The sequence below is a fragment of the Tachypleus tridentatus genome, unplaced genomic scaffold (genome assembly GCF_004210375.1).
Source record: "Tachypleus tridentatus isolate NWPU-2018 unplaced genomic scaffold, ASM421037v1 Hic_cluster_2, whole genome shotgun sequence".
In the NCBI taxonomy this organism is placed as follows: Eukaryota; Metazoa; Arthropoda; class Merostomata; order Xiphosura; family Limulidae; genus Tachypleus; species Tachypleus tridentatus.
The window spans coordinates 40944755-40970190 of NW_027467782.1; the positions used below are offsets into that span (position 1 = coordinate 40944755).

Genomic DNA, 25436 nt, shown 5'->3' on the forward strand with positions numbered 1-25436 from the left:
TACTAAATCGTTACAACAACTGTTCCCACCTCCTGGAAAAGCTTTTCTGTAAAAACCAAAGCTGTTTAATACAGTAAACTCTCATTGTTTCGAAGTCGCTAGAACCGAATATATCACTTGTATCGAAGTTGTTGACTGGTCCGGCCAACTGTCCATATAAATACATAGTAACAAAAGCCCCTTGAACCGAACTGCATGTATCGAAGTGTCGGCTTGTAACGATGTATAATTATAGTCCCTAGGGTGTGAAAAGCATCAATATTACATCCTTTGTATCAAACCAGGTACGAAGATATTTATTTTTCTCTTCTTCCCTAAATTAATTGTCACCGCTGCCGGCTCCCGACCACCGGCTACGCCGCTAGCAAGTGCAATTAGTCAGTCTCCGCGCTACAATGTGTGGTGCCACCATCAAAATCTTACACTTGAGAAATAGCGGACCAATGTTTTTACAATTATGGTCAATAACACTTTAAACCCCTGCCCGCCCCAACTCACCCGCCCTCCCAGCAAAAATTAGCTTAGATATAAAGTTTTCAGATTATGGCTTGAGTAGATTATGCCTGTGCAGCCTGCATGCTGTGGCCTATAAAAGGCTAATCACAGTCAAATTAAACAGATCATTAATCATTGATCATGGCGAAGCGCAAGCTTGTATCGATAGAAACTAAAATTACAGCAATAGAAGAAGTTGAAAAAAGTTAAAACAAAACAGAAATAACAAAAGCATTTGATGTGCCTCTGAACACTTTGTCAACATGGTTGAAAAATAAAGAGTCCATATTGTCTTCTCGAGACAACTTTTGTCCCAATAGAAAACGCATGCGAACTGCAAAACATTCTGACCTAGAAGCGGCATTGCTTCTGTGGTACAAAAATGCTAGATCAGAGAATGTTCCTATCTCTGGGCCTGTTATGCAAGCAAAGGCAAAAAACTTGCTGATCAAATGGGAATCACTGACTTTTGCATGAGTGATGGGTGGTTAACCCGATTCAAAAAAAGACACGACATTCAATTTCGTACGATCTGTGGTGAGTCTGGTAGTGTAGAACCAGAGCAAACAAACCAGTGGACATCAACAACACTGCCACGCCTGCTAGAAAACTACAGCCCACGGAATGTCTTCAACGCAGATGAGTCTGGCTTATTCTTTAAACTTCTGCCAGACAAGTCTCTTGTTATCAAGGGAGACTCCTGTCACGGCGGGAAGCGAGCGAAGGAGCAGCTGTCTGTTTTGGTATGCGCCAATATGGACGGCACCGAGAAGCTTCCTTTACTTGTCATAGGTGAGTGTCAAAAGCAGGTAAAAATATTTTCCTGTGTTTTCTTTAGAAGTTGTTATTTTATTATTTTCTTCACATTATTGGCATGTAAATGTTTCATTTTTAATTTCAAGACATTAACCATGTACATTTTCTTTCTTTCTTTTTTTTTAGGAAAGGCAGCAAAACCGCGTTGCTTCAAAGACGTCAAAACCCTGCCAACACCATACAAAGCCAACAAGCGAGCTTGGATGACATAAGATCCATTCACCGAGTGGCTGAGAGAACTTGACCGAAAGTTTGTGCTGCAGAAAAGAAAGGTCCTTATGATAATTGACAACTGCCCCGCCCACTCCAACCCCACTGGACTTAAGGCCATCAAGCTGGTGTTCCTGCCTCCCAATACCACAAGCAAGACACAGCCCATGGACCAAGGCATCATCGCCAATCTAAAACATCATTACCGCACCCTACTGCTACAGCGTCTTATTGATTCAATAGACAATAAAAGTGTTTTCACTGTGACTGTGCTTGAAGCCATGCGACTGCTACGCTCTGCCTGGTCATTGGTAAAGCATTCAACCATAGCCAATTGCTTCAGAACTTGTGGCTTCTCCTCTCCAGAGCCAGCAGAAAACAGTGAGGACCCCGAGGATGACATACCATTGGCCCAGCTCTTGACACGGCTGAATGACTCTGGGTTTACGGTGGATGGCACAGCAGAGGACTACGAGACTGCTGATAATGATCTGATCACTAGCGCGCCCCTGACAGACAGTGATATTGTGGCCATGGTGCAAAATAAACAGACACCAGAAAATGACAGTGAAAGTGAAGATGACGACAATGAGGAACCCCCCCATCCCAACACATTCTGCAGCTCGTGAGATGTGCCTGCAACTTCAGAGATATCTTGAACACCAGGCTAACGCAGGACAGTTTATCTCTCAATTAAACATGATGGAGCGTTTTGTGACCAAGTGCCAGAGGGACAGCAGTTCGCAAAAAAGCATTGTGCAGTATTTCAAGTGACTCCAGTTAGACGTTCTTGCTGGTGTTTGTATCCTGTACATTATAATTACATATATCTATATTATGAATGTTATTTTTTTACATTTTTTGTTTTACAAGTGCTGTTAATTGTCCTTTTGAATTTCATTAAATGTGTTTTAAGTGTTTAAACACGTGTGACTTCTGAGTCTTTAATCCAATTACCGGTACTGCAACAGCCGTCAGTTATAGGGCCTACCATTACCAGACTTGGCTAGTGAATGAAAAAAAAATCCTTTTTAACGAACTTCTTTTGTAACGAACAATTCTCTTTGGTCCCTACGACTTCGTTACAACGAGAGTTTACTGTACAATAAAAAACATTAAACTTTTGAAGATGTATCTCATTATAACAATGTGTTTTAACAAAAAATAAACATTTTTTTAATTTTTAAAGCAACAATAAAAGAAAACCATTTCTTGTACAAAGATCTTTACTATCAGCTCCTTCTTCATCAGTAATTTTATTTTCAGGACAAGGTATAAAGGCGTCAGAAGCAAAATGTGCCATATGAGTCTTTCCTGGGCACGTAAGTTTGTAATCCATTGTCATAGTGACCAGGAGGACATGGATCTAAAACCGTTAAAAGTACATAGCTGAACATTTATTTACCCAGTGTTAATTTTCATAATCCTAACAACGAGTTTATTATCAAAAAACAAATTTGTTGTATCAAAACTACATGACATTAAAAGTCTTTCATCTTTTTGTTTTTAATGGAAACTATTAACCTTATTGTGTGTAATATATACTTACAACACCTGTCAGCATATCTTCGGTATTCTCGAGGGCAAGTGAGGTTTTCTGCTGGAACATACACTGAAGAAAACAAGAGAAAGTTAAATCTTTTTAGCTCATTTACTGTCGCCGATAGGATTTGTTTGTTTGTTTGTTTTTGAATTTCGCGCAAAACCACTCGACGGTTATCTGCGCTAGCCGTCCCTAATTTTGCAGTGTAAGACGAGAGAAAAGGCAGCTAGTCATCACCACCCACCGCCAACTCTTGGGCTACTCTTTTACCAACGAATAGTGGGATTGATCGTCACATTGTAAAGCCCCCACGGCTGAAAGGGTGAGCTTGTTTAGCGCGACGGGGATGTGAACCCGCGACCCTCAGATTACGCACGCCTTAATCAACCTGGCCATGCCGGGCCTTAAAAATGTACACGTAGAGGTGTCGGGGATCGTATCCAGAACCTTTCACGTGCAGAGCGAACGCTTTACCACTAAGCTACACTCCTTACTGTCGTTTGTGTTCATAAACAACATTACGAATATTGCTGTCTTCACGATCTCTAGTGATAACAAGAGGCCTCGTCAGTAATAATATGGTCGATAATGTGTTGTTTTAACAAATGAGATTACAATTAAAAGTTTCAATTTAAATCCCTTTTAACTACTGGTTAAAATCATAAGAATCACTAAATCATAAGAAGTGTAAAATCATTTAGAAAGGAATAAGCCCAAAGGACATTTTCGCTTGAAGTGGTTGTTCAACTCTTTTATTATCGGAATATCTTCTTGCTTCACAAACCTAAGTATTTAATACCCATGCTATACATATTTTATAATGAATAAAATAATTCCGTTACTATTGTCAAACCCTACAAATGGGTTCTAAGATTAAAGAATATGTTAGATGTAAAATTCGATTTTTGCATACTACTAATTTAAAATCCGTAATGAACAAATTAAGAAAAATGTGGGATAAATATCTGCAAACATATCTGATTTTAAGAAAAAATATTTGGTTTCATTGACTTCTAACTCTCCATCAATTCTTTATAGTATTAAAATAACAAACATTTGTGTTAAAATATCTAATTTGTATACGTAAATATAAGTGTAGAGCTAATTCAGAAAATAAGAGTCGTACGGCAATTGTATTAACAATCTGGAACCATATTATACAATCTAAAGACAGATCGAGCATGGTCTGTATAAGTGAGATACCTTACATTCTTAGGTTTAGAAAGTTTAAAGAAAACATTGTATTTGTGAGGTTGATTTTACGAAGAGCATCATATTTACTTTTAACATTGTTAACTGCTTAAACAGAAGAATCACATTTTGTATAACTGACCAACGCATTCAAATGAGCTTAAACAAAAATATCGCAAACATATGGTTATATTAATAATCAATATTGTCAGTTAATTCAAATGCTTTCCTGACAGTAAATATAGAGGGAATTCATTTTAATCAATACACATTGTGGGTGACATTAAATTCATAGGTAACGGCTGAAGTACATTCAATATCGAGAAGGGTGATTTCGATTTAAATGTTATTTGTGTTAAATTAATAAGGTTTAATAAACGAAAATAAGACCTAAAATAAAATAAAATAATTTTATTTACCTATGACATTATGTTTGTAATCACTTTCACCATTTCCACATGTGTAAATTCCCGCGTTTTCAAATTGCACATCAGTCAACAATAATTCGCTGCCATCTTTCCTTTGTATTCTCTCCCTACTTGTCACTACTTCATTCAGAGGTGTGTACCAATTTATCAGTTTTCCTTCTTTATTATGAACATCTTTTGAACAGATTATTGTAACAGTAGAACCATGTATAATTTCGTGGTATACTGTAGACCCTGAAGCAAGCAGTAAACTAATGTAAATGTACATTAATTCACTTAAAATAGCCATAGATATAATTATTCTTGTTTTCACTGTAAGGCCTTATATTTAACTTTCTTTTCTGTTTCTAAGTGAAATATCGCTGTTGCTATGCGCATAAAATGTTCTTGTTTGAGTGACGTCATGAACTGATGTGATGTAATATTGTTTAGTGAATAGCTTGATTGACAATAGTGACATAAATATTGTTTGTTGATTTCATTAATTTAATGCTATACGAGAAGTATCCATGCTAGCCATCCCTAATGTAGCAGTGTAAGAGTAGAGGGAAGGAGCTAGTCATCACCACCCACCGCCCACTGTTGGGCTATACTATTACTAAAGAATAGTGGGATTGACCGTATCATTATAACGCTCCCAAGGGCGAAAAGGCGAGCATGTTTGGAGGGACAAAAATTCGATCCCGTGACCCTGTGATTACGATTCGAACGTTTTAACTATCTGGCCATGCCGGACCTGAAAAAAGTATTGTTGTCTTAATTAGTCTGAAGCAACTTTGTTGTTTTGATAAAATCACGTAAACTACATATAGTATCAGACTGGACATACAAATGGTGTTTTCAGAAATATTTTGTCTCTCATTATTATTGGTATATAGCAGTTGATGCGATTCGTTAACATAAAAAAGTTCTTATTGCTGTTAATCACACTAGTGTTTTAATTTTACTAATACTACTTATTGTCAATACGTTCTAGACGTACTCTGTAGACTATGTAATAATAGCTGGATTTCATTACCGAAAGATCTTTTCTCAACTGTACTCTCGCAGAGGGCAAAGCGCAGTTAGCCCACTATAGAATTGTACTGAATTCAGAAATCTGCACTACAAAATAAAAATAATTGTGAAAAATTAATTGATTACCAGAGTTATTCAAGTTTGTAAATACTTATTACAAAAATCCAGATCTGTTTAAAATATCGTGTAGTTATTTTAGTTTCTTAATTCTTTTTGTCCGGTCATACGCTATAAAAAAAATATCCAAGACTTTAGCATCTCATACCATCAGCATAACTAAACAATTATATAAAAAAGTACTTTTACACTGGTTAAGTATATCGTGATATGTTTGTTTTGTTTTCAGTTTTTCGTAAAGTTACACAAGGGCTACCTGCGATAGCCGTCCCTTCTTCAGTAGTATAAGAGTGGAGGGAGGGTAGTTAGTTCTCACCTCCCAGTGCCAACTTGCTAACGAATAGTGATATTGCACGTCACATTATAACTCCACCATCTCTGAAACGGCTAGCACGTTTGGTGTGACGGAAATTCGAACCTAAACCGACTACATGTTCCCATTTTACGCATGTGTATCTTTATTTGCTGTTAAGGTACTTTTGCACTTAGCATTTTAAAATGTCCATTTCTCAGTTAAACTACCAATAAACCGAGAAGAAAAGCATCCAAAACTTAAGCACAAATCATTTAACAAACTGGTAATATAAGTAATGTAAGCTTTCGTTAATTCATTATTTTTTGTTACTGTTACATTTCAGTTTTTGAAATGTTCTTTTATATTTCTATAAATGTTTAATAAATATCATCATAGAACTTCGTCTTTGAAACGTGTTCTAGGTTCGTAGAGTGACGTCCACATAACTTATGTTATGTTTTACTTTAATTATCTGTTTGAAGAAAGAAGCATCATTCAGAATGATAATTTGGTTGTTATATATCCAGCTCCTCTAATCGCTACAAACCTCATAGGGAAAGCTACTAATTCTGCCATCAGACTGTCATATAAAGTTAAGGTTTTTTTGTTGTTTTTTTTCAGTCTTCAACAGAATGTACTTCGTGATCACGAGAAACCTACTTGATGTAACAATGTATTTCAATACGGACAGTGTGGGTATTAAAACTTTTATTAAAATAAAGTAGACAAAAGGCTTCAAACTTCTTATGTCATCTTCAGGTTAACAAAGATAATTTGAATATTTCTGTATTTTCTTTAGACGACACTTTACAACTATGTTTTGAAGGCTGACTTAATTTCTTTGTGTGTCCCCTTCTTTATACACATACATTTCATGATAATATTTCACCACAAGAAACAAAATATCTTTCTGTCTTTGACATTTGATATTACATTATTGATAACCATCAGAAAATAAATATTTAATCTTCTGTTTTATGTATAATGCCATCTCGTTCACAGGATGGCTTTGAAGTTTTTCGGAACATAGATTTAAATCGGCTGTCACTCAGTTTACTTCAACTAGCTTAAGGAAATTGTTTTGATCCACAATGTTTGGTTAGAAAAACAGTTAAATTGTAATAATTATAGGACATTGTATGCCTTGTGTTTATTATTGATTGTGCTCTAAATTGTGTTTGAAATTAATAAATAATTTTGGAAAAAAATCAAAAACATCACCATTGAAAATTTGGGTTAGCATCTCACAACACTTTAAATCTTTGACAACAAAAAGAATTACAGCATTCACAATTAAGTACTAGATTTTTGTTATTTTTATGTACAAATTTGGTTTGTTATAAATGAAAAAATACTTATTAGGTAACGTTAGAAAATATAAATGAAGAAATAGATTAATTTTTTTGCAATATGTGTATATTGTATGAAGATCGTGTGTATTACATAATTTTATGCTGTAATTTGAACTAAGTGTACATAAGGTTATTCCTAACTTGTTACATAGGCTTAGTATAAAGGAAGTTGTCATATTTAACTGATGCAAGCCTGACGATAGTCGGGATAAATAATGATAAGCTTTTATTGTAATCTGCATGGATTTTAGAAAGAAAAATATTATTTCATTTTTTTTTTGGTTACAAGGTTAAACAAATGGCCTAACTTCATGTAGTGTAAGTGTAGAGAAAATAATACATAACATACATTTTTACCAAAAAATAAGTTGATATTCAATTAGAAGATTGTAGAAGCTTTGCAAATGAAATTTGGAAAATGTAATATTAAAATATAAATTGTATTAATTTTAGCATGAAAATCATCTTGCTCTCATACTAGTCAGAGTTTACAATTGAGACAACTCTTTATAAAAAAAAAATTATTATGGATATTTTGAGTTTCTCAGTTATTGTATGCACTATATTTTGTTTGATAAGAATCACTTCAGTGTTTGTTCCTTTCAATTTTTTCAGGGAGTATTTTGGAGTTAAGATAAGCCTGTACTTTGTTTGGCTTGGATATTACACCTGTATGCTGATTCCAGCTTCAGAAGGAGGAGTGTTGTGTTTTCTGTATGGGTGCTTCACCTTGATGGGTGATGCTCACAGGTTTGAATAAGGGGGAGAAAAAAGAGTTACCAAACAGTTTATTATTTTTATAACTCATGTTTGATCACTTTCTAAATTATACCTCAGATAAATCAGTTACTTAGAGCTGTGTGATTGATGGAATGTGGTAAGTGATTAATCACTGGACGTAATTAATTATTTTCACACAAGCTATTTGTAGCTGGAATAATTGTAAAGAATAATAATTGGAACCATTAATTTTTATTGGTTGATGTGTTTTGAACCATTAAAATATTTTAATAATTTTTGTGATAAATTGATTTAAACATAATTTCAATTAGTCAGTTATTTTATGTGTCATTATCATTGAAATTGATAGTTGTATATTATGATTGATATAAATGTACAGCTGTACTGTGTTTATTATATAAACTTGAAACAAAATTGCATTTTTTTACAGTAAGGACATTTGTGAAGACTACAAGAACATCATTTTATGTGATGTAGATATGGAATATCAGGACAGACATGCACTTTTGTCAGAATAACTCATCTTTTCGACATTGATGCTGCTGTATTTTTTGCTGTTTTTATGTCACTCTGGGGTAAGAATAATATAGATTTACATGTTAAAGTTGAATAAATATTATTCTCTACTTCATACTCTGTTAGAACTTTCATGCACAAAATATCAAATTTTTTGTTATTTAGTTTTAAGACTTTTTTAAGTAATGCTTTTCTTGTGTCTATTTTCTTTTTGCATGTTGACTATCCAACATGCATAGTAATTTTGATTTTAAGATTAAAAATATTTGTATGCATCAAAAAATGTTCAAATTTCACATTGAAAATTTTTATAACCTCCAGATAATTATCAAACATTTTTGTACAGAAAAAAACTTAATGTTTGTCTGTTATTTTTGCTAATGAAACTCTGTATAGATAGATTTGACCACTATAAACAATTAGGAAATTAATATAAATAATGCTTTTTTTCATTCTGGAATAACTACAAACTATAATTCATATAAAATAGCTTAAATTTGATAACATTAAACATTTATGTACAAGGGGAGGACAGAAAAGTGCCCCTCCCTTGAAAATGTTGTTAATTTATTTGATATCATATTTGAACAGATCTCATGAAGTGCATTTTACACATTTTTCTATTATCTAATAAAATATATAACAAATTAACAGCATTTTTAAGGGGGGTCACTTTTCTTGTCCACTCTCTGAATATACATTTATTATTTTTATTATATTGATCTCTCAACTGTGCCTGGATAACAGTATAGAAGTTACAATGACATGGTGCTTGTGTGCTCATGTTACTATGTACAGTAATATAAAACTGACCTTTACAAAGGACCTGAATTTTGGGAAAGTAACTCACTAAGAAAATCCTCATGAGATGTGTAGTAATGGACACCCATAGCAAAAGGGTTACTTCAACATAAAAACGTCCAACATTGTATATTTACACTACTTGAAATGGCCTTAATTTCAAACCAACATAAAGCACATCAAATTTGCTTCACATCCAAGACTTCAAACTTCTGTAACTAAAATCTCCCATCAAAGACTTCAACATAATTCCAAAAACATGTTATTACTTTGAAATTTCTTTATCTGTAATTTGGGACTTTTCAAGGAAAAAAGAAAACACTTTACAAAGTTTTAATTACTAACACTTTGGTGAACAAAAATAGTTGAATTAATTGTCACAAGTCACATCAGTTTAAAGAGTGATTTATATTCTGTTACAATTTCTGTCTTTACTGATGATAAACCTTTCACTTTGTTTTTATTTACTTTCAGCTGTAATATTTCTTGAATTGTGGAAAAAGTATTTGGAAATAATTACCCACCACTGGGATATGACTAGTTTTGATACTTTAGAGGTAATGTGTACCTTAGTAACTAACTTTATCACAATGGGCTTGTGTATTTAACATCAACTTTTAACCATGGCAGTATACCAACTGTGATTCTGAAGGTACTAGTTGTGTCATCACAAACTTTGACAGTAATCATAAAAATATTTTAATTTTTTGTTGTCAGAGTGTTGACTGTTCTGATTACAAAGTGATTTTTTATGTTAAAATTAAAAATACTTCATTTACAAATTTTCAAATTTCACTTATGTTGTTCTTTTAACCTCCTTAATAAATATCAGATGTTTGCTGTCAGTAAAAAGTTTATTTTATCTGTTATTTTACAAACTATAACTCTAAATGATCAGTCAATTTAAACACCCTCATAACCATCATAAAAATTATGAAATAATTGTAAATTACATTTTTATTGTGCTAGAATGACAGCAAATTGTGACCCTAAACTGTGATAGTTTATCCTAAATAACTAAAAACTTGTGACATCTGTTGTTTATTCTTAATCTCATAGTTTTATCGACTTTTGAACCACATGTAACTATTAATACTTCATCACAAGTTTTAAATCACTTGGTGAACATTCAGCTCATGTTACCCTATTGAATTACATTAAACAATATGAAGAATAATTAATTGTTATTCTTTATTTTAGCTAATCCAACAACTTTTTTGTTTTTTTCATTTTAGTTACTTTTATAGTAATAAATAAAGAATATTCATGAAAAACATAAAATGTACTGTTTACCAGCATCTGTTTTTGTTCTTTACTAATGGCACTACCACACTATATGCCCCCTGTTAGTACAGCAGTAAGTCTATGGATATACAACATCTGAGAGAACTATTGGTAGCTTGTAAAAGAGAGGCTGTGATTGGTGTGCATGCCAAATGACTCTAATTTCCTAGTGTATGACATCATAAATAAATAAAATAGAAAGCTGTAAAATTTTTGCCTTGTCTGAGTAATAACTACAGTGGAACCCTTCTAAGTGGCCATCCACCAGGTTTGGTCACCCTTGAAAGTGGTCATTCAATCACAGTCCCTTTTTGTTTACATAATCCTTAATTATGTCCAGTGGAACCCCTCTAATCAAGCCAGTTTGTCTCAGTTCCGAAGGTGGCTGCTTTAGAAGGAATTCACTGTAATTTACATAAAATCATTCAATAAGTAAATTATAGAAGAAGGGAGAATCTAAGAACTTAAATACAATTAAAATTTGATTCAGTAATTACATTGTGATGTAAAGTTTACTTGTATACATCGATAATAAACTAGCTTAATTACATTTTGAATTTAACTCTGTAAAGGTTGTGACATATGCAGTTTGACGTTCCTGATGGGTAAATGACCTTGTTTTCCTGCCTTGATTGGGTGTTCAGGACCTTTAACTTTGTTTGTTTCCAGTATTATATTTACAGCTATTCTCTAGTATTTCACTTTGAACATCTTTCCAAACTTTGTCTTATAAAAATAATATTTGAATGTTTTCTAGAGGTATTCTTTTGAGAAAGTTTCTCAAAAATACATGTTTAAAAATGTAAATTTCATAACACACAGATATGATGTTTTACCTGAACTCTTGATCATAATGTGGTTTGTTTTTATATCACCAGGAACATCCAGGGCCAGAATATTTAGCTAAGTTATCAACATTAAAGAAAAGGAAAGTAAATTTATAACAGGGGTAAGAACATCACTGTTATCAATTTACAATAAACATCAAAACAAAAATCTGACTTTTTGTCCAGTTTTTCCATTTGTTTTGTTTTTATACAAGATCTATCTGTTGATGATGATAGTGTTGATTTTCAGATTGTAAGTTTTATGATGACAGTAGAAGTGTTTGGTGTTGGTTTTACAACAAAACTGTAACTAAATATACTCTATCAAACAAAATTAACAAGCTGTGTATCTTTTGTATGAATTTTTTCTTAAAAGTATTGAAAATTATTAAATTTAAAAAAATGCCTTATTCTTCTTGAAAAATACAGTTATTTTGGGTAAATGGTCTTCAAAGGTATAATTTAAAGAAGGTGATAAAACTTTTTTTAAAGTAATTCAGTATAAATGCACCACATATAGTTTAAAGTATAAAAAATTAATGTTAATAATAAAAGTTTAAAAGATCTTGATAGAACATTGTTTGAGATTGAAACTTTAAAATGTCAACTTTTATGCTTGTTTGAAATGTTCTTATTTAAAGTTCCTGGCCTGGCTGCCAGGTGGTTAAGGCACTTGACTCGTAATTATTATGTGATGGTCAATCCCATTATTTGTTTGTAAAAGAGTGTCCCAAGAGTTGGCAGTGGGTGGTGATGACTAGTTGCCTTCCCTTTTGTCTTATACTGCTAAATTAGGGACAACTAGCACAGATATCCCTCGTGTAGCTTTGTGTGAAATTCAAAATAAAGCAAATCATTTAAAGCTCATTAAATTTTATCCATTTTTTTAAACAAAACAAAAAAACAGGTTAGATGTTCCAATACCTAATTTGTGGTTTTATTATCTCCTTCAAAAATAATGTAAATTGAACTTCAGAAGGAATATTACAACAGTTTTTTATCAGTTCTGGTTCTTTTTCTAAGGCCACGTGTTTGAACTTTATTTCTTACAAGTTATGAAAATTTATTACTTAGTTTTTTACTGATGTGTTTTCTAAATGCTTCTGTGATGTACACTGTAACATGTAAATGAACCATGTGTTTCCTTTTGGAAGAGACGAGTACCACACACCATATTTTCCTGGTCTGTGATGTTACTACTTGAGAGTATTTATTTATGAATTAATTTGAGTATATAGGTGTGTACACTAAAGTTATGTAAACGTTTAAGATTTCAAATTTAAAGAAGAACCAATTTTGAGAACAATGAAGTTTAGAAACAGGTTCAATAGGTAATGAAGACTTTATTTAACACAGTAACAGTGTTTGGTCTTCAGTGGGAATGAGAAACTTATCTATATACAGTAATATGTATGTATGTGTATGTGTACATTATTATCAAAAATTATTAATTTGGGAAGCGATGTAGGGATCGTCGGAAAATTTGAATCAAAATATAAAAATTGTATTTTCAAGCTGACAACTCGGGACTCTTAAAAAATAAACAAACTATTTTGATAAGTACTGTAGGCATGGAGCTAAAAGAGGGTTTATAGCTTAAAAAAATAATACAGACATTACTTCCAGCTGTAATTATTTATTTTTTTAGAGACTTTAGCTATAGGCTTGACAATACAGTCTCTGTATTTTGATTCATGTTGTTTCTTTATTTTTCTGACAGTCTAGAATGAGTTTTAATTATATTGTTACTTAAGTTGATTTTTATATTCATTTATACAGAATACATTCTAAACTTCACAAGTGTATGTGCATTCAATTGAATGTTACATATTTCTTAACAGTTTACTGTTACTTCTGTTTTATGTTCCACTCATCCACCACATATTAAAAATAAATAACAAATGTACAAGAGAAAATAAACATATTTACTGGTATACACCTGTAACATACAAACTGTAAAATTTATATGCAAAACGTCTCATTTACTAATACCGCCTCTACATTTCGACACACATTTACACAACCATTTCAAACATGTGGTCAGCTTCCGGTCAGTTACCTCTTTCTTTGTGAACCTGACGATGACCGAAGAAGGTCGAAACGTTGTTCGCTCTTCTATGTAAAATATTTTCTCAACCCAAACGAGCCGTTTTGCATATAAATTTCTCAACAAGTGGGTTTCTCGACATCAGTGATTAAACTGTAAAATTGTTCTGAAAGGACCATTGTGAAGGTAAAGATTGTATGATCACAAATTTAATGACTAGCTTCCATCAGCTTGTACTGTTATGTAACAAAATATGAACAGCAACAAAGGAATCTCAACACAATGGAATAATGTTTCTTTCAATATAATACAACAAAGGTTAGTGCAACATAAACATACACAGTCACATGCTTACTTTGATAGGTTTACATAACAAATATGTTTGATCTTCAACAACCTGCTGTATACAAGTGTTTTTTAGAATAAGGCAACACAAATAATTCATTCAGTGGCACACTTTGCTAAATTGCCAATTACCAATAACATTTACCACAACTACCTATTTAAAATTGCAATAGCTATATGAAAGAGTAATATATGCAGTGGTAATAAATACTGAATATGTACTTGTGACTTCTGCTAAGTACAAAAGACAGTAGAAAATTTCTAATGTGATATTGAATAGCAACATCTGTTATGGTAATCATCTAGTGTCAAACACCTGTTGACATATTGCCAGGGAAATAAACTTGAGTAATAATGAACAACAGTGGCTTGAATAACAATATTCAACATCAGAATCCCCTAATTTTGTTGTGGATGTTTTCAATAAAAACACTAGAAATGCACAAGCTGTACTTTCCAACTGATATACATACTAGTAAAACACTGGATTTTATGATGGCTAAAAATGAAGAACTTTGAAAATTTCATACTGTGACATAATTAAGGATGGGGAAGTAAGTTTAAAAGTACTGTCAGTTTCTTGCAGAAATCTCAGTGGAGTCCTGTAACACAATAAATATCCTTTGAAATAATTTTATAGTGGAATCAAAATGGTGAGTTGTTGCTTGTGTAAACTGTCAGCAATAGATCTACAGTTTATTTGCTTACATTTTTTTATTTTCTCTATTTGTGGATTTTAAATATGTAGTTTTTAATTATCTCCTATGTTGATTTTTTTAATGCACAGCAATGAGAAAATATGCGTTTAGAGTGAGACATGACCCCCACTAGGCACGTATAAAATTATTCCAGTAGAAAAACAGCTCTTTCAAATAAAACAAGTGTTTAAAACATCTCCTTAAATAACGAGTTGTGTGTTTTTGAAGTAATTATTTATCAAGGTTTTGTGTAAACTTGTTTAACGTAAGTCCACTCAGAACAGTTTTGCATCTGTTATGTACTTATAACCACATAACACATCTTTCACTGAAAAATAATTAATTTTTAAGTAAGTCATGGACATTCACAGTATTCCATATAGCATATCTGTCAATGTTGTGGTTCAAAATGCTCAGTCGATTTTGTTGTAGTTTTGTGTAACAATAACATGAATAAAAAATAATATGATTAAGTAGGCAAATTTTAATTTTGTCTCAACAATCATGAAATTATGTATTTTGCTTATTATCAATCTTTTGGTGGTCCAATCTATTTACAAGAAAGGTTTTCAGTGGTGTTTCAAGAATAAGTCTACTTTTAAAGGTTTTTTTATTTTTTCCCAAATGATTAGAGATCACTAAAAGGCTTAATAGAGATATCCTAGTACCATAGGTGGTACTGTTTTAGAGTAAGGCTGCATTCTAAAATTAAGATGATTTTTATAACTTCATGGTCATTGATTTTTTGTTCTATGTTTAAAGTAAAATTGTTTTTAAAAGATGCACTTTGTAAACTTGGGAGGATTTTTTATTATTTTCAGTGAATCCAGTTTCCAATTTTCTGTAGTATAGCATTCGAGACAGTTATTTCTCATAATTATGTCTTCACAGAGAGGTGTACTGTATTTTAAGATGGCTGGTATGGGTATTAAAACTTTTATTACAATAAATTAGAGAACAATGTTTCAACCTTCTTAGGTCTCTTAGGCCTTCAGGATAACAAAAGAGTTTTAATACCCATAGCAGCCATCTTGAGATACATTTTACTTCACTTGGGTTCCTCATCATCATAAGAGAGATACAGTTTTTCTGTTGTTTCATCTTCTTCCAAACCCTTTTCAATCGACTGCCATACCTACATATCTTGGCAGATTATCTTGAAACTTGGTAGGGACATACTTTGGTCCAATATAATTTATTTATTTTATTATATTAATATAGGTATCAAGGCGTTTTTTTATATTGGTTTATTTTGTGTTTAAGTTGTTGTATAAGTAAGGCTTCTTTAATTTTGCATTTATTTATGTTTGTTTCTTTATTTAGTATTTGAGTGTTTTCTTGGTTGTTTTGTGTTTATTTGACTTGCAGTGTTTGAAAACGTGTGTAGATGATTTTTATGTTCTTTGAATCTGGTTTCCATTTTTCTATTTGTTTCTCCAATATAGAAGTCGTGGCAGTTATCACATTGTATTTTATAAATAATGTTGGTGTGGTGTTTGTCAGAGTAGTTTTTACATAGAATAGACTTCAGTTTTGTTCCTGGTTTTTGAATACTTTTGGTATTAACTGGAATGTCATATTTTGTTACTAGTTTCTGCCAAATGGTGGTTATTTGTCTGCTGATGTCAGGAATATATGGTATACAGCAGAATATGGTTTTGTGACTTTTTTAATTCGTGAGATATATTTACTTTTATTGGTTGATTTTGCTTTCTGTCTGGGTGTGTACGTATAATATTTTCTAAGGTTTGTGGAGGAAACTTATTGATGTTGATGAAGTATTTTTTTCATTTTGTAAAATTTATCGTTAATTTTATTTGGTGAGCATAGTTTTATGGCTATGTTTATTTGGTTTCTTAGTATGTTGAGTTTTTGTTTTGTTTCATGTGCTGGGTGCCAAGGAATGTATAGTCCAGTATGGGTGATTGTTGAGTGGATTTCTGTTTTGAATTGTATATTGGTTCTTGTAATTTTGAGGTTAAGAAATGATATTTGATTGCTTTCTTCCTGTTCACATGTGAAGTTAATGTTGGGATGTATAGAGTTAATGTGATTGAAAAAATTAAGTAGGTGTTCTGTAGATTTGAATTCCACAACCGTGTCATCTACATATCTGTACCAGTATAGTGGTGGATGTAATGCTGTGTTAATTGCTTGTGTTTCAACTTGTGTCATAAAAATATTGGCTAGAACTGGTGATACTGGGTTGCCCATGCTTAGGCCATTTGTTTGTATATAGTTTTGGTTGTTGAACATGAAGTTTGTCTTTATCGTGGTGAATTCTATGAGGGTTGCTAATTGGTTGCTGGCAATGTCTATAGTTGGGTTAGGGTCGTGGATATAGAGTTCTAAGGCTATCTTGCAGGCTTCAGTGGTTGGAACTTCTGTAAAGAGGGATATAACATCGAAACTGGCCATTAAGACTTTATGATTAAGTTGATTTAGATTAGGCTGATGTTTCATATTTGGAGAATGCCCATGCTATGTATTTACCAAGATTGTAATTAAATAATTCATATGTGGACATTATTGGTCGTAATGGAATAAAGTGTTTGTGAAATTGTGTTGGCTTTTTCCATTTTTAGTAGTAATTTGTTAAGTTGCATCTCGTGTCTTTGTTGGATTTGTGTATTGGTTTAAATTTGTTCGTGTCTGATAGGATGTTTTCATTTTTGGATGTATTCATTCGTGTTCATTATGACTATAGCATTACCTTTATCTGCTTTTAGAATTTTTATGTTTTTGTCTTGTTTTAGGTTTTAATGGAATTAATGCCTCTTTTTGTAAGATTGTTTTTTAGTTTTCTGTTTTGTGAAATTATGTTGATGGTTTTGTGAGAAAATTGTTTGAAAAAATCATTTAAGATGTTGTTTTTAGGTGTTTCTGGAAAATATAAATTTTAATTTTACCTGGGAAGTTTGACTGTTGGATGTCAATAAAATTATCTTAGTTATCTTCTTTTTGTTGGTTGTTTCCTTGATTTGTTCTCTGTAGAAAGTATCACAAGTCTCCTGCATAGATTTTCTAAACACGTTTTGATTTCTATGGTTGGAATGTTCCTAGGTGCTATTGCAAAGTTGATTCCTTTGTTAAGTAGATGTATCTCGTCTGTGTTTAATTGTCAGTCAGATCTATTAATTATGAGGTTAGTCAACGGTTTGTCGTTTTGGTGTCTTTTCTGTTGTTTGCATCATAGTTTTCTAGTTTTTTGTTGTGGCAGATCTTTTTGTTTCTGCCATTCTTAGTATTGATTTGGTTTATGTTTTGTTGTATAAGTCTGTAAATCTCTGGTTTAATGCAGCATGCCAGTTGATTGTCTGGGTTCCTTTTTTGTTTTTGTAAGTCATGTAGTTCTTTGTATTTTGTGTTCAACATGGCCTTAAATAGTTTTTCTGTATTAAATTTTGAATAATGTTTGTGTATTTATTAATTTTTTTTTAAAGTTTTACCTTTACAAAATTAGGGGTTAGTTGTTCCTTTCTACATTGTTGAGTAAAATTGTAGAAACAACTGACTTACTGTTAACCTTTTCTAGATTTATAGAAGAATAGCCACCTTCCTTACTGAATTGTGTAAGTTTTACCTGTTTCTAATTTTGGCATTTCCAAAATGGACATAGGTTATTTTGTTCATCATTTAGAATAACAAACTTTAACCAGAATCTGACTGCAAAAGTTTTTATCTCTATTTATTTTAGTGCCAGATAAATACCGTTACAGTCATACAAAGTTTATCAGAATAATTTATACATCTTGAAAAAACATACACATTTTATTGGTGAATGAATACAAATTATGCACACTTTTCAAAACAGAACTTATTTCTTTAGAATATTAATTTATGCCACATTATGCATGTTATCTAAATTTTTAATTAACTTTCTGTTTGTACAGAATGTAATAAAATAACATAAGAAAGTAATTATGTCCCGAGTCACGCCAAACATGCTCACCCTCCCAGCCATGGGGGTGTTATAAGTGACGGTCAATCCCACTTTTCGTTGGTAAAAGAGTAGCCCAAGAGTTGGCGGTGGGTGGTGATGATAACGTGCCTTCCCTCTAGTCTTACACTGCTAAATTAGGGACGGCTTGCACCGATAGCCCTCGAGTAGCTTTGTGCGAAATTCCAAAAAACAAACAAACAAGTAATTATGTATAAGTATATTAAACATCACTAAGAGCATACTTTCTTATCACTTTACCAGTCTTAGTTTTATTATTGTTCAAATCTGAGTGTTTTGTTAAATAAACTTGTGGATCAGTGTGAAACACTGTAAAGTATATTTAGTTGTAATACCATATAGTCTTGTGATCAAAGTAGTGAAACTGTTCTCATTGCTAACATATACAGAAATACATGAAAATTGTTTAGTATTTAAGTATACTTATGATAGTTAGATGGTTATTTGTAACTTTTAATTTGGTTTATGTATTTGATTTAGTGACAGTTCATGGTGAAGAAGAGTAAATATCATTTACAGTGTACAGGGATAAAACATCACATACAGTGTACAGGGATAAAATATCACATACAGTGTACAGGGATAAAATATCACATCCAGTGTACAGGGATAAAATATCATATGCAGTGTACAGGGATAAAATATCATATGCAGTGTACAGGGATAAAATGTCACATACAGTGTACAGGGATAAAATGTCACATACAGTGTACAGGGATAAAATGTCACATACAGTGTACAGGGATAAATTGTCACATACAGTGTACAGGGATAAAATATCACATACAGTGTACAGGGATAAAATATCATATACAGTGTACAGGGATACTGAAAAGGAAAACTTGTAAATATACATTTCAGAGGCTCTAAAGGCAATGCAAGCACAATATGCAAACAGTGCCATGGATATAGTATTTTAAGTCTTTTCATAAACATTAACATGTTAATATGTAACTCATATTGTCATGTTCATTTTTACCATCCTTTCTTGATTAGAAATACTTTTGCAGTGTATTTGATATTTAGCATACAGCAGACTTGTACATTTTACTAACAGCTTGCAACATCTTGTGTAGATATCCATAATAAATTCAGAAATATAGTGAACATTACATCTGTAATATGGCATTCGTCCAATAAACCACCCCATGCATTTTATGTTAAGGATATATGTGTGTTTTAACATAATTTTTTATAACTTCAACACTTGTGTATGAAGGCTACTAATAAAACAAATTTTAAAATATGGAATTCCATTTTGAAATAAAAATATGAGATAGAATCATGTTAAAATTAATAATAAAACATCTCTTATTAATGCAGCCAGTTTTTGTAGAGATATTACATAAATTGGCTTCACTACTGCATGTTGTATATTTTAAAATTGTCAAAGAGTACTAAAGATGTGTACAAAAACTACCATAAAAAGATATTTCCACTGTAAAAACTAGAATTTAAAGCTCTTTTTTTCTGTTACAGTATGGAATGAAGTTGATCGTTTTGATTTAAAGATTAACATGTGTTTCCTAATGATTTGAGAAATAGTGTTTGCTAATTTTATGGAAACTAGTGTATCTAGATCACAAGTGTCTTGATCAACAGTCATTGGTATCCTACTTCTGACAACAACAACAACAAAAATGGTGGAAGCTAAGATAAGGCTTAACATTTATTTAGATCATGGACAAATTAAGAAGAATATGGAAAATTCGTCTTCAGTTCCTATGATTTGTATTTTATTATGACTTCCTCTCCCTCAATACAAAAATATTTGGTCATAGTATTTCTAATTGTGCAAAACTACATTGCAGAAATCTCTCTGCTCTGTGTGACAGCAGCAGAGTAACTTGAAAGCTGGACCTGAACCAGACTTAGAAAGTTTGATATTTATAACTGAGGAAGATAATGAATTTTGTAAATAAGAAATAATACACTTTCAGACAGCAAGATATTTATACTCTAAAGATTTGATTTGAAGAATAGAACTTAATGTTTCACCTAAGAGTTCTAAAAACCTCTGACATGAAATGATGAGTTTAATAGTATTATCAATTGGTTGTCATTAGTGTTAAGGTAGTTTATCAAACATTTTTTATTTATGTCAACCTTTTTCTGTATGTTAATATTCTTTTTGTAAAATAGTTAATACTGTTCTGAAATATTGTATATAGAAATACATCACACTCAGACTGAACATGAAAATAGTTTGACTTTGAAGATGTACCTTTTGTAAAATAGTTAATACTGTTCTGAAATATTGTATATAGAAATACATCACACTCAGACTGAACATGAAAATAGTTTGACTTTGAAGATGTACCTTTTGTAAAATAGTTAATACTGTTCTGAAATATTGTATATAGAAATACATCACACTCAGACTGAACATGAAAATAGTTTGACTTTGAAGATGTACCTTTTGTAAAATAGTTAATACTGTTCTGAAATATTGTATATAGAAATACATCACACTCAGACTGAACATGAAAATAGTTTGACTTTGAAGATGTACCTTTTGTAAAATAGTTAATACTGTTCTGAAATATTGTATATAGAAATACATCACACTCAGACTGAACATGAAAATAGTTTGACTTTGAAGATGTACCTTTTGTAAAATAGTTAATACTGTTCTGAAATATTGTATATAGAAATACATCACACTCAGACTGAACATGAAAATAGTTTGACTTTGAAGATGTACCTTTTGTAAAATAGTTAATACTGTTCTGAAATATTGTATATAGAAATACATCACACTCAGACTGAACATGAAAATAGTTTGACTTTGAAGATGTACCTTTTGTAAAATAGTTAATACTGTTCTGAAATATTGTATATAGAAATACATCACACTCAGACTGAACATGAAAATAGTTTGACTTTGAAGATGTACCTTTTGTAAAATAGTTAATACTGTTCTGAAATATTGTATATAGAAATACATCACACTCAGACTGAACATGAAAATAGTTTGACTTTGAAGATGTACATGTTGAAGGTTGTAAACTACTATTCATCAGTTTTTTATATTACATTCTTCATAGGAAGGTGAGTAATTTGTTAACTTCTGTTAAAATATGAAATGTAGTAGTTTACAAAGTATAACAAGATCCACAGTGAAAAAGTACTCAAAATAAATGATACTAAAAGACAGCTAATAATACATAGTTATAAAAACTTAATCTTTTAAGTTGTTTTGTAGACTAACTTATCACTGTTGGTAGAAGTGCTTAAAAATCACGTGTAACATGACTTTTGAAACATTTTAATATCTGTATGTGTAGATGTTTAAATTATGCAATGTGCTAAACTTGTATTTACCTTTATGTGTTTATTTTTTCTACTTTTGTTGGTTTTATTTTTTATACAAAGATATTATTACAATTCATATGCAAGAAAAATATGTCTTAAGCAATAAAAACAAACTTGTAACACCATGAAACAGAGTGTTTCCTTTCAAATTCAGATTTTATGTAAGTAATCAAATATTGAAACACATTATTGTTTGTTCATTTTATAAATAAACTTAGCATTATGAGAGGCTCTTTATTTATAAATATTGCACATAATATTAATGTCTAAACTGAATAATATAATTTATTGATGTACCAATCTAAATGTAACAAGTTTTCATTTTAAATAAAAAATAAAGTTTATACAGGTTCTGTATGTGTCATGAAATTTGTGGAAAGTCAAGAAAAAATGTTTTATAGAACTTGAAAAATCAGAGAATTTTCATGAATTTCAAATAGCAGACAAGCTTCTTTCAGAAAGTGCAAGTTGTATAATTATAGCATACGATCGTGTGACATTTCCTGAAGTCTGAGTGTTATACTTAACACTCAGTGTTTTGTAGTTATGTAGCAGTGGGTAGTTGAGACTGTGGTAGTGTGGAAATTAGTTTCTTATAGATGTTTATTTGTTGTTATTCTTTTAATTGTGATTGTAAAATAGAATGTGAAATGATTTTGTGTTGCTTACCAAGTTATTCAATCAGCTGATCAAAACAGGTTACTTTTATATAGGTGACATATTGTGTAACAATGCTTATTTCACAAATTATAATTATCCAGCTACTTAACAGTTTTGGTCGAAGTTAGTCCCAGCCCTTAGATGGTAATCAGTTGTTTTGATGAAACATTTTCCTAAATGGCACATATGTATTTGGTGATTTGTGCTGATTGGCACTTAAGGTCTAGTGCAGCATAACAGAAGATGCTGGAAATGAATTTTCAGATGATCCCTTAACCTCTAAACAATGTATTGGTTAGCAAGTAATATCTTGGTGAGAAAACAAACTTACATGTTATTTTGACTAAAATAACTAAACTAGCTAAAATGTTTTTTTCCATTGATTGTGTTTACAGTGAATTTAATGGTGATTGAAAATTTTATAATAACTTATTGAAATGCCATAGAATTCTTTATATTTTCAAAATGTCCTAAACTTGTACTTCTTCCCCCAATGACACAGCAGTATGTCTGCAAAATTACATTGCTAGAAACTAGGTTTTGATACTGGTGGTGGGCAGAGCACAGATAACCCATTGTGTATTTTGATACTGGTGGTGGGCAGAGCACAGATAACCCATTGTGTATTTTGATACTGGTGGTGGGCAGAGCACAGATAACCTATTGTGTATTTTGATACTGGTGGTGGGCAGAGCACAGATAACCCATTGTGTATTTTGATACTGGTGGTGGGCAGAGCACAGATAACCTATTGTGTATTTTGATACTGGTGGTGGGCAGAGCACAGATAACCCATTGTGTATTTTGATACTGGTGGTGGGCAGAGCACAGATAACCCATTGTGTATTTTGATACTGGTGGTGGGCAGAGCACAGATAACCCAATGTGTATTTTGATTCTGGTGGTGGGCAGAGCACAGATAACCTATTGTGTATTTTGATACTGGTGGTGGGCAGAGCACAGATAACCCAATGTGTAGCTTTGTGCTTAATTTCCCACAAACTCATCATTTTAGTTTTGAAATTTTGAGAGATATAAAAATGAAAAAGGACAATCAAGTAATTGTCAATAGTTCATCAATACAGAATTGACTTTTTTATTTTTAAGTTACATGTGAAGACAGCTGTTTATGTTAAAATTTATCTTTTGATGCAACAGGTTTGTTGGGGATCCAGGACATTACAATTCATTGTTTGGATATCGACAAGAAGAAGTATGTGTAACATTGTCAGTTTTTTTCGTTATATAAAAGTTCAGCTGTCAAAATGTTCTTTAAAATGTTTTTTTTGTTCACAGTTTATTCATAGTACTGTATAATAATTCCAAAACATACTTAACATCTGTTGACACTGTAGCTATTTCTCAATCTCCAGTGTCATTAGCTGCCGGATTCAGTGATTCTTTGAAGACATTGTGTCGGCTGGTATGTGGAATACTTCTGTTACTTTCCTATCTTGTTGTTTACATGATCTTGCCAGTTCCTCTTCTGATGGTTTTCTACTACTTCCTGTAGATTTGTTTACCACATCTGCTAGGCTTTTACCAGAAATGAGTATTTTCCTCAGTCATATACTCTTTCATTTCCAAGGTCCTTTTATTTTCCATGGTATACCATTCTGGGGTGAGTGCTTCTGAGGCAGGTATGCTTTCACTTTTCAACTTCATACTAGTAACTACTTTAACTATAATACTACCACCAGTATACAACAGGTTCTGTCAAAATGAGATGTCCTGTAAGATCATTTAGACACCTACCAGATGATATTATGGATTGGCACTCGTGAACATTCATGAATACAGCTAATCTTGCTATTCTTCATGTTGAACAAATTGTGATTGATTTGAATAAAATGTAGGGAACTTGATTCACCTATTGCACAGTTTCCAGAGCTCTGTTTTTATCACCCCAGGCTGCATGAGTAGAGCTTGAGAATCTGTGGTAAACAAGAGGCTTTTCAACCAAAGTTTTTGAGTGTGTTCAATCATTCTTTGAGAAGAGAGCATAGTCAGGGTCCTCCTTCTAGGGTTCCTGGATGTTTTTTTTCATATTTCAGTAAGAGTGGCTCCAGCCTTACTGGAAACCTACTCATAACTTTGGTTCATATTTTGCATACAGTTATCTAGTTGGGGAGTGCAAAACCCTTCTCTTTGATCAGTACTAGTTTCAGTTATCATTCATGGAAGTTGGTTCACTATATTGTAATTCTGAAACCAAAGCAGTTCCATTCTAAGTCCTTGGTTGAGTGCAGGTTCCACATAATTCCAGGGTTAAGTAGAATACACCTTACCTACATGGTTAGGGACTGAGAATGAATGTTCATAATTCCAAACCAGATGAATTCTATTCCTTTGTTGAGTATGGCATATAGGATCCCATCATTCTGAGCCTCAGGTGTTACCTTTTGGACTTATTCAAGTGGAGAAGAGAATCTGCCCACTTAAGTGTTGCTTACTTTCTTGTTGTTATTCTGATGGTGCCAAATGCAACATTTTGTGGTTACAGTAAATATATATATATATACACATATCATATTGTGGTCTAATAGCCATAGCCAGCAACATAGGATATAGGTACTACAACCCCTTAATTCCAACCTGAGTCATAGAATCTTGGCTGTCTGGTCAGGGATAGCCTACCTGATGATTACTCATATTCTGTTCTGCCTTTGATATAGGAACTAAGCTCCAAGTGAAGAGCATATCTGTTTGGGGGGTAGGGTGTAATTTCCGCACTCTTGTACCATTTTTTCTCTTGGTACATTCTTGTTCAGTACAAG

At 32.1% G+C, this 25436-nt stretch overlaps 1 protein-coding gene and 1 long non-coding RNA gene across 6 annotated transcripts in view; both read left to right on the forward strand.

Moving 5' to 3' along the window:
- The window catches only part of LOC143242690 (uncharacterized), a 59505-nt gene extending 34842 nt beyond the window's left edge, over nucleotides 1-24663 (forward strand). Inside the window, exon 3 of the long non-coding RNA XR_013023144.1 lies at nucleotides 23818-24663. This is a non-coding gene — a long non-coding RNA (uncharacterized LOC143242690). The remainder of the gene's footprint in view (nucleotides 1-23817) is intronic.
- On the forward strand, nucleotides 4554-11777 carry LOC143243077 (anoctamin-1-like). 5 transcript variants are annotated; one of them, XR_013023856.1, is made up of 5 exons: nucleotides 4554-4815; nucleotides 6047-6290; nucleotides 8080-8341; nucleotides 8636-8780; nucleotides 9997-10319. XR_013023856.1 is itself a non-coding variant. In XM_076486814.1 (5 exons), coding segments are annotated over exons 1-3 (225 nt in total). In that variant the 5' UTR covers nucleotides 6285-6407; the 3' UTR covers nucleotides 8724-8780; nucleotides 9997-10079; nucleotides 11685-11777. The 5 variants fall into 5 exon arrangements, 2 of the variants coding, with proteins under 2 accessions (XP_076342929.1, XP_076342928.1); XM_076486814.1 differs by lacking the exon at nucleotides 4554-4815 and adding an exon at nucleotides 11685-11777 and having other exon boundaries at nucleotides 6285-6409; nucleotides 8080-8214; nucleotides 9997-10079; XR_013023855.1 differs by lacking the exon at nucleotides 6047-6290 and having other exon boundaries at nucleotides 4577-4815; nucleotides 9997-10311.
- Nucleotides 24664-25436: the final 773 nt, after the last annotated feature.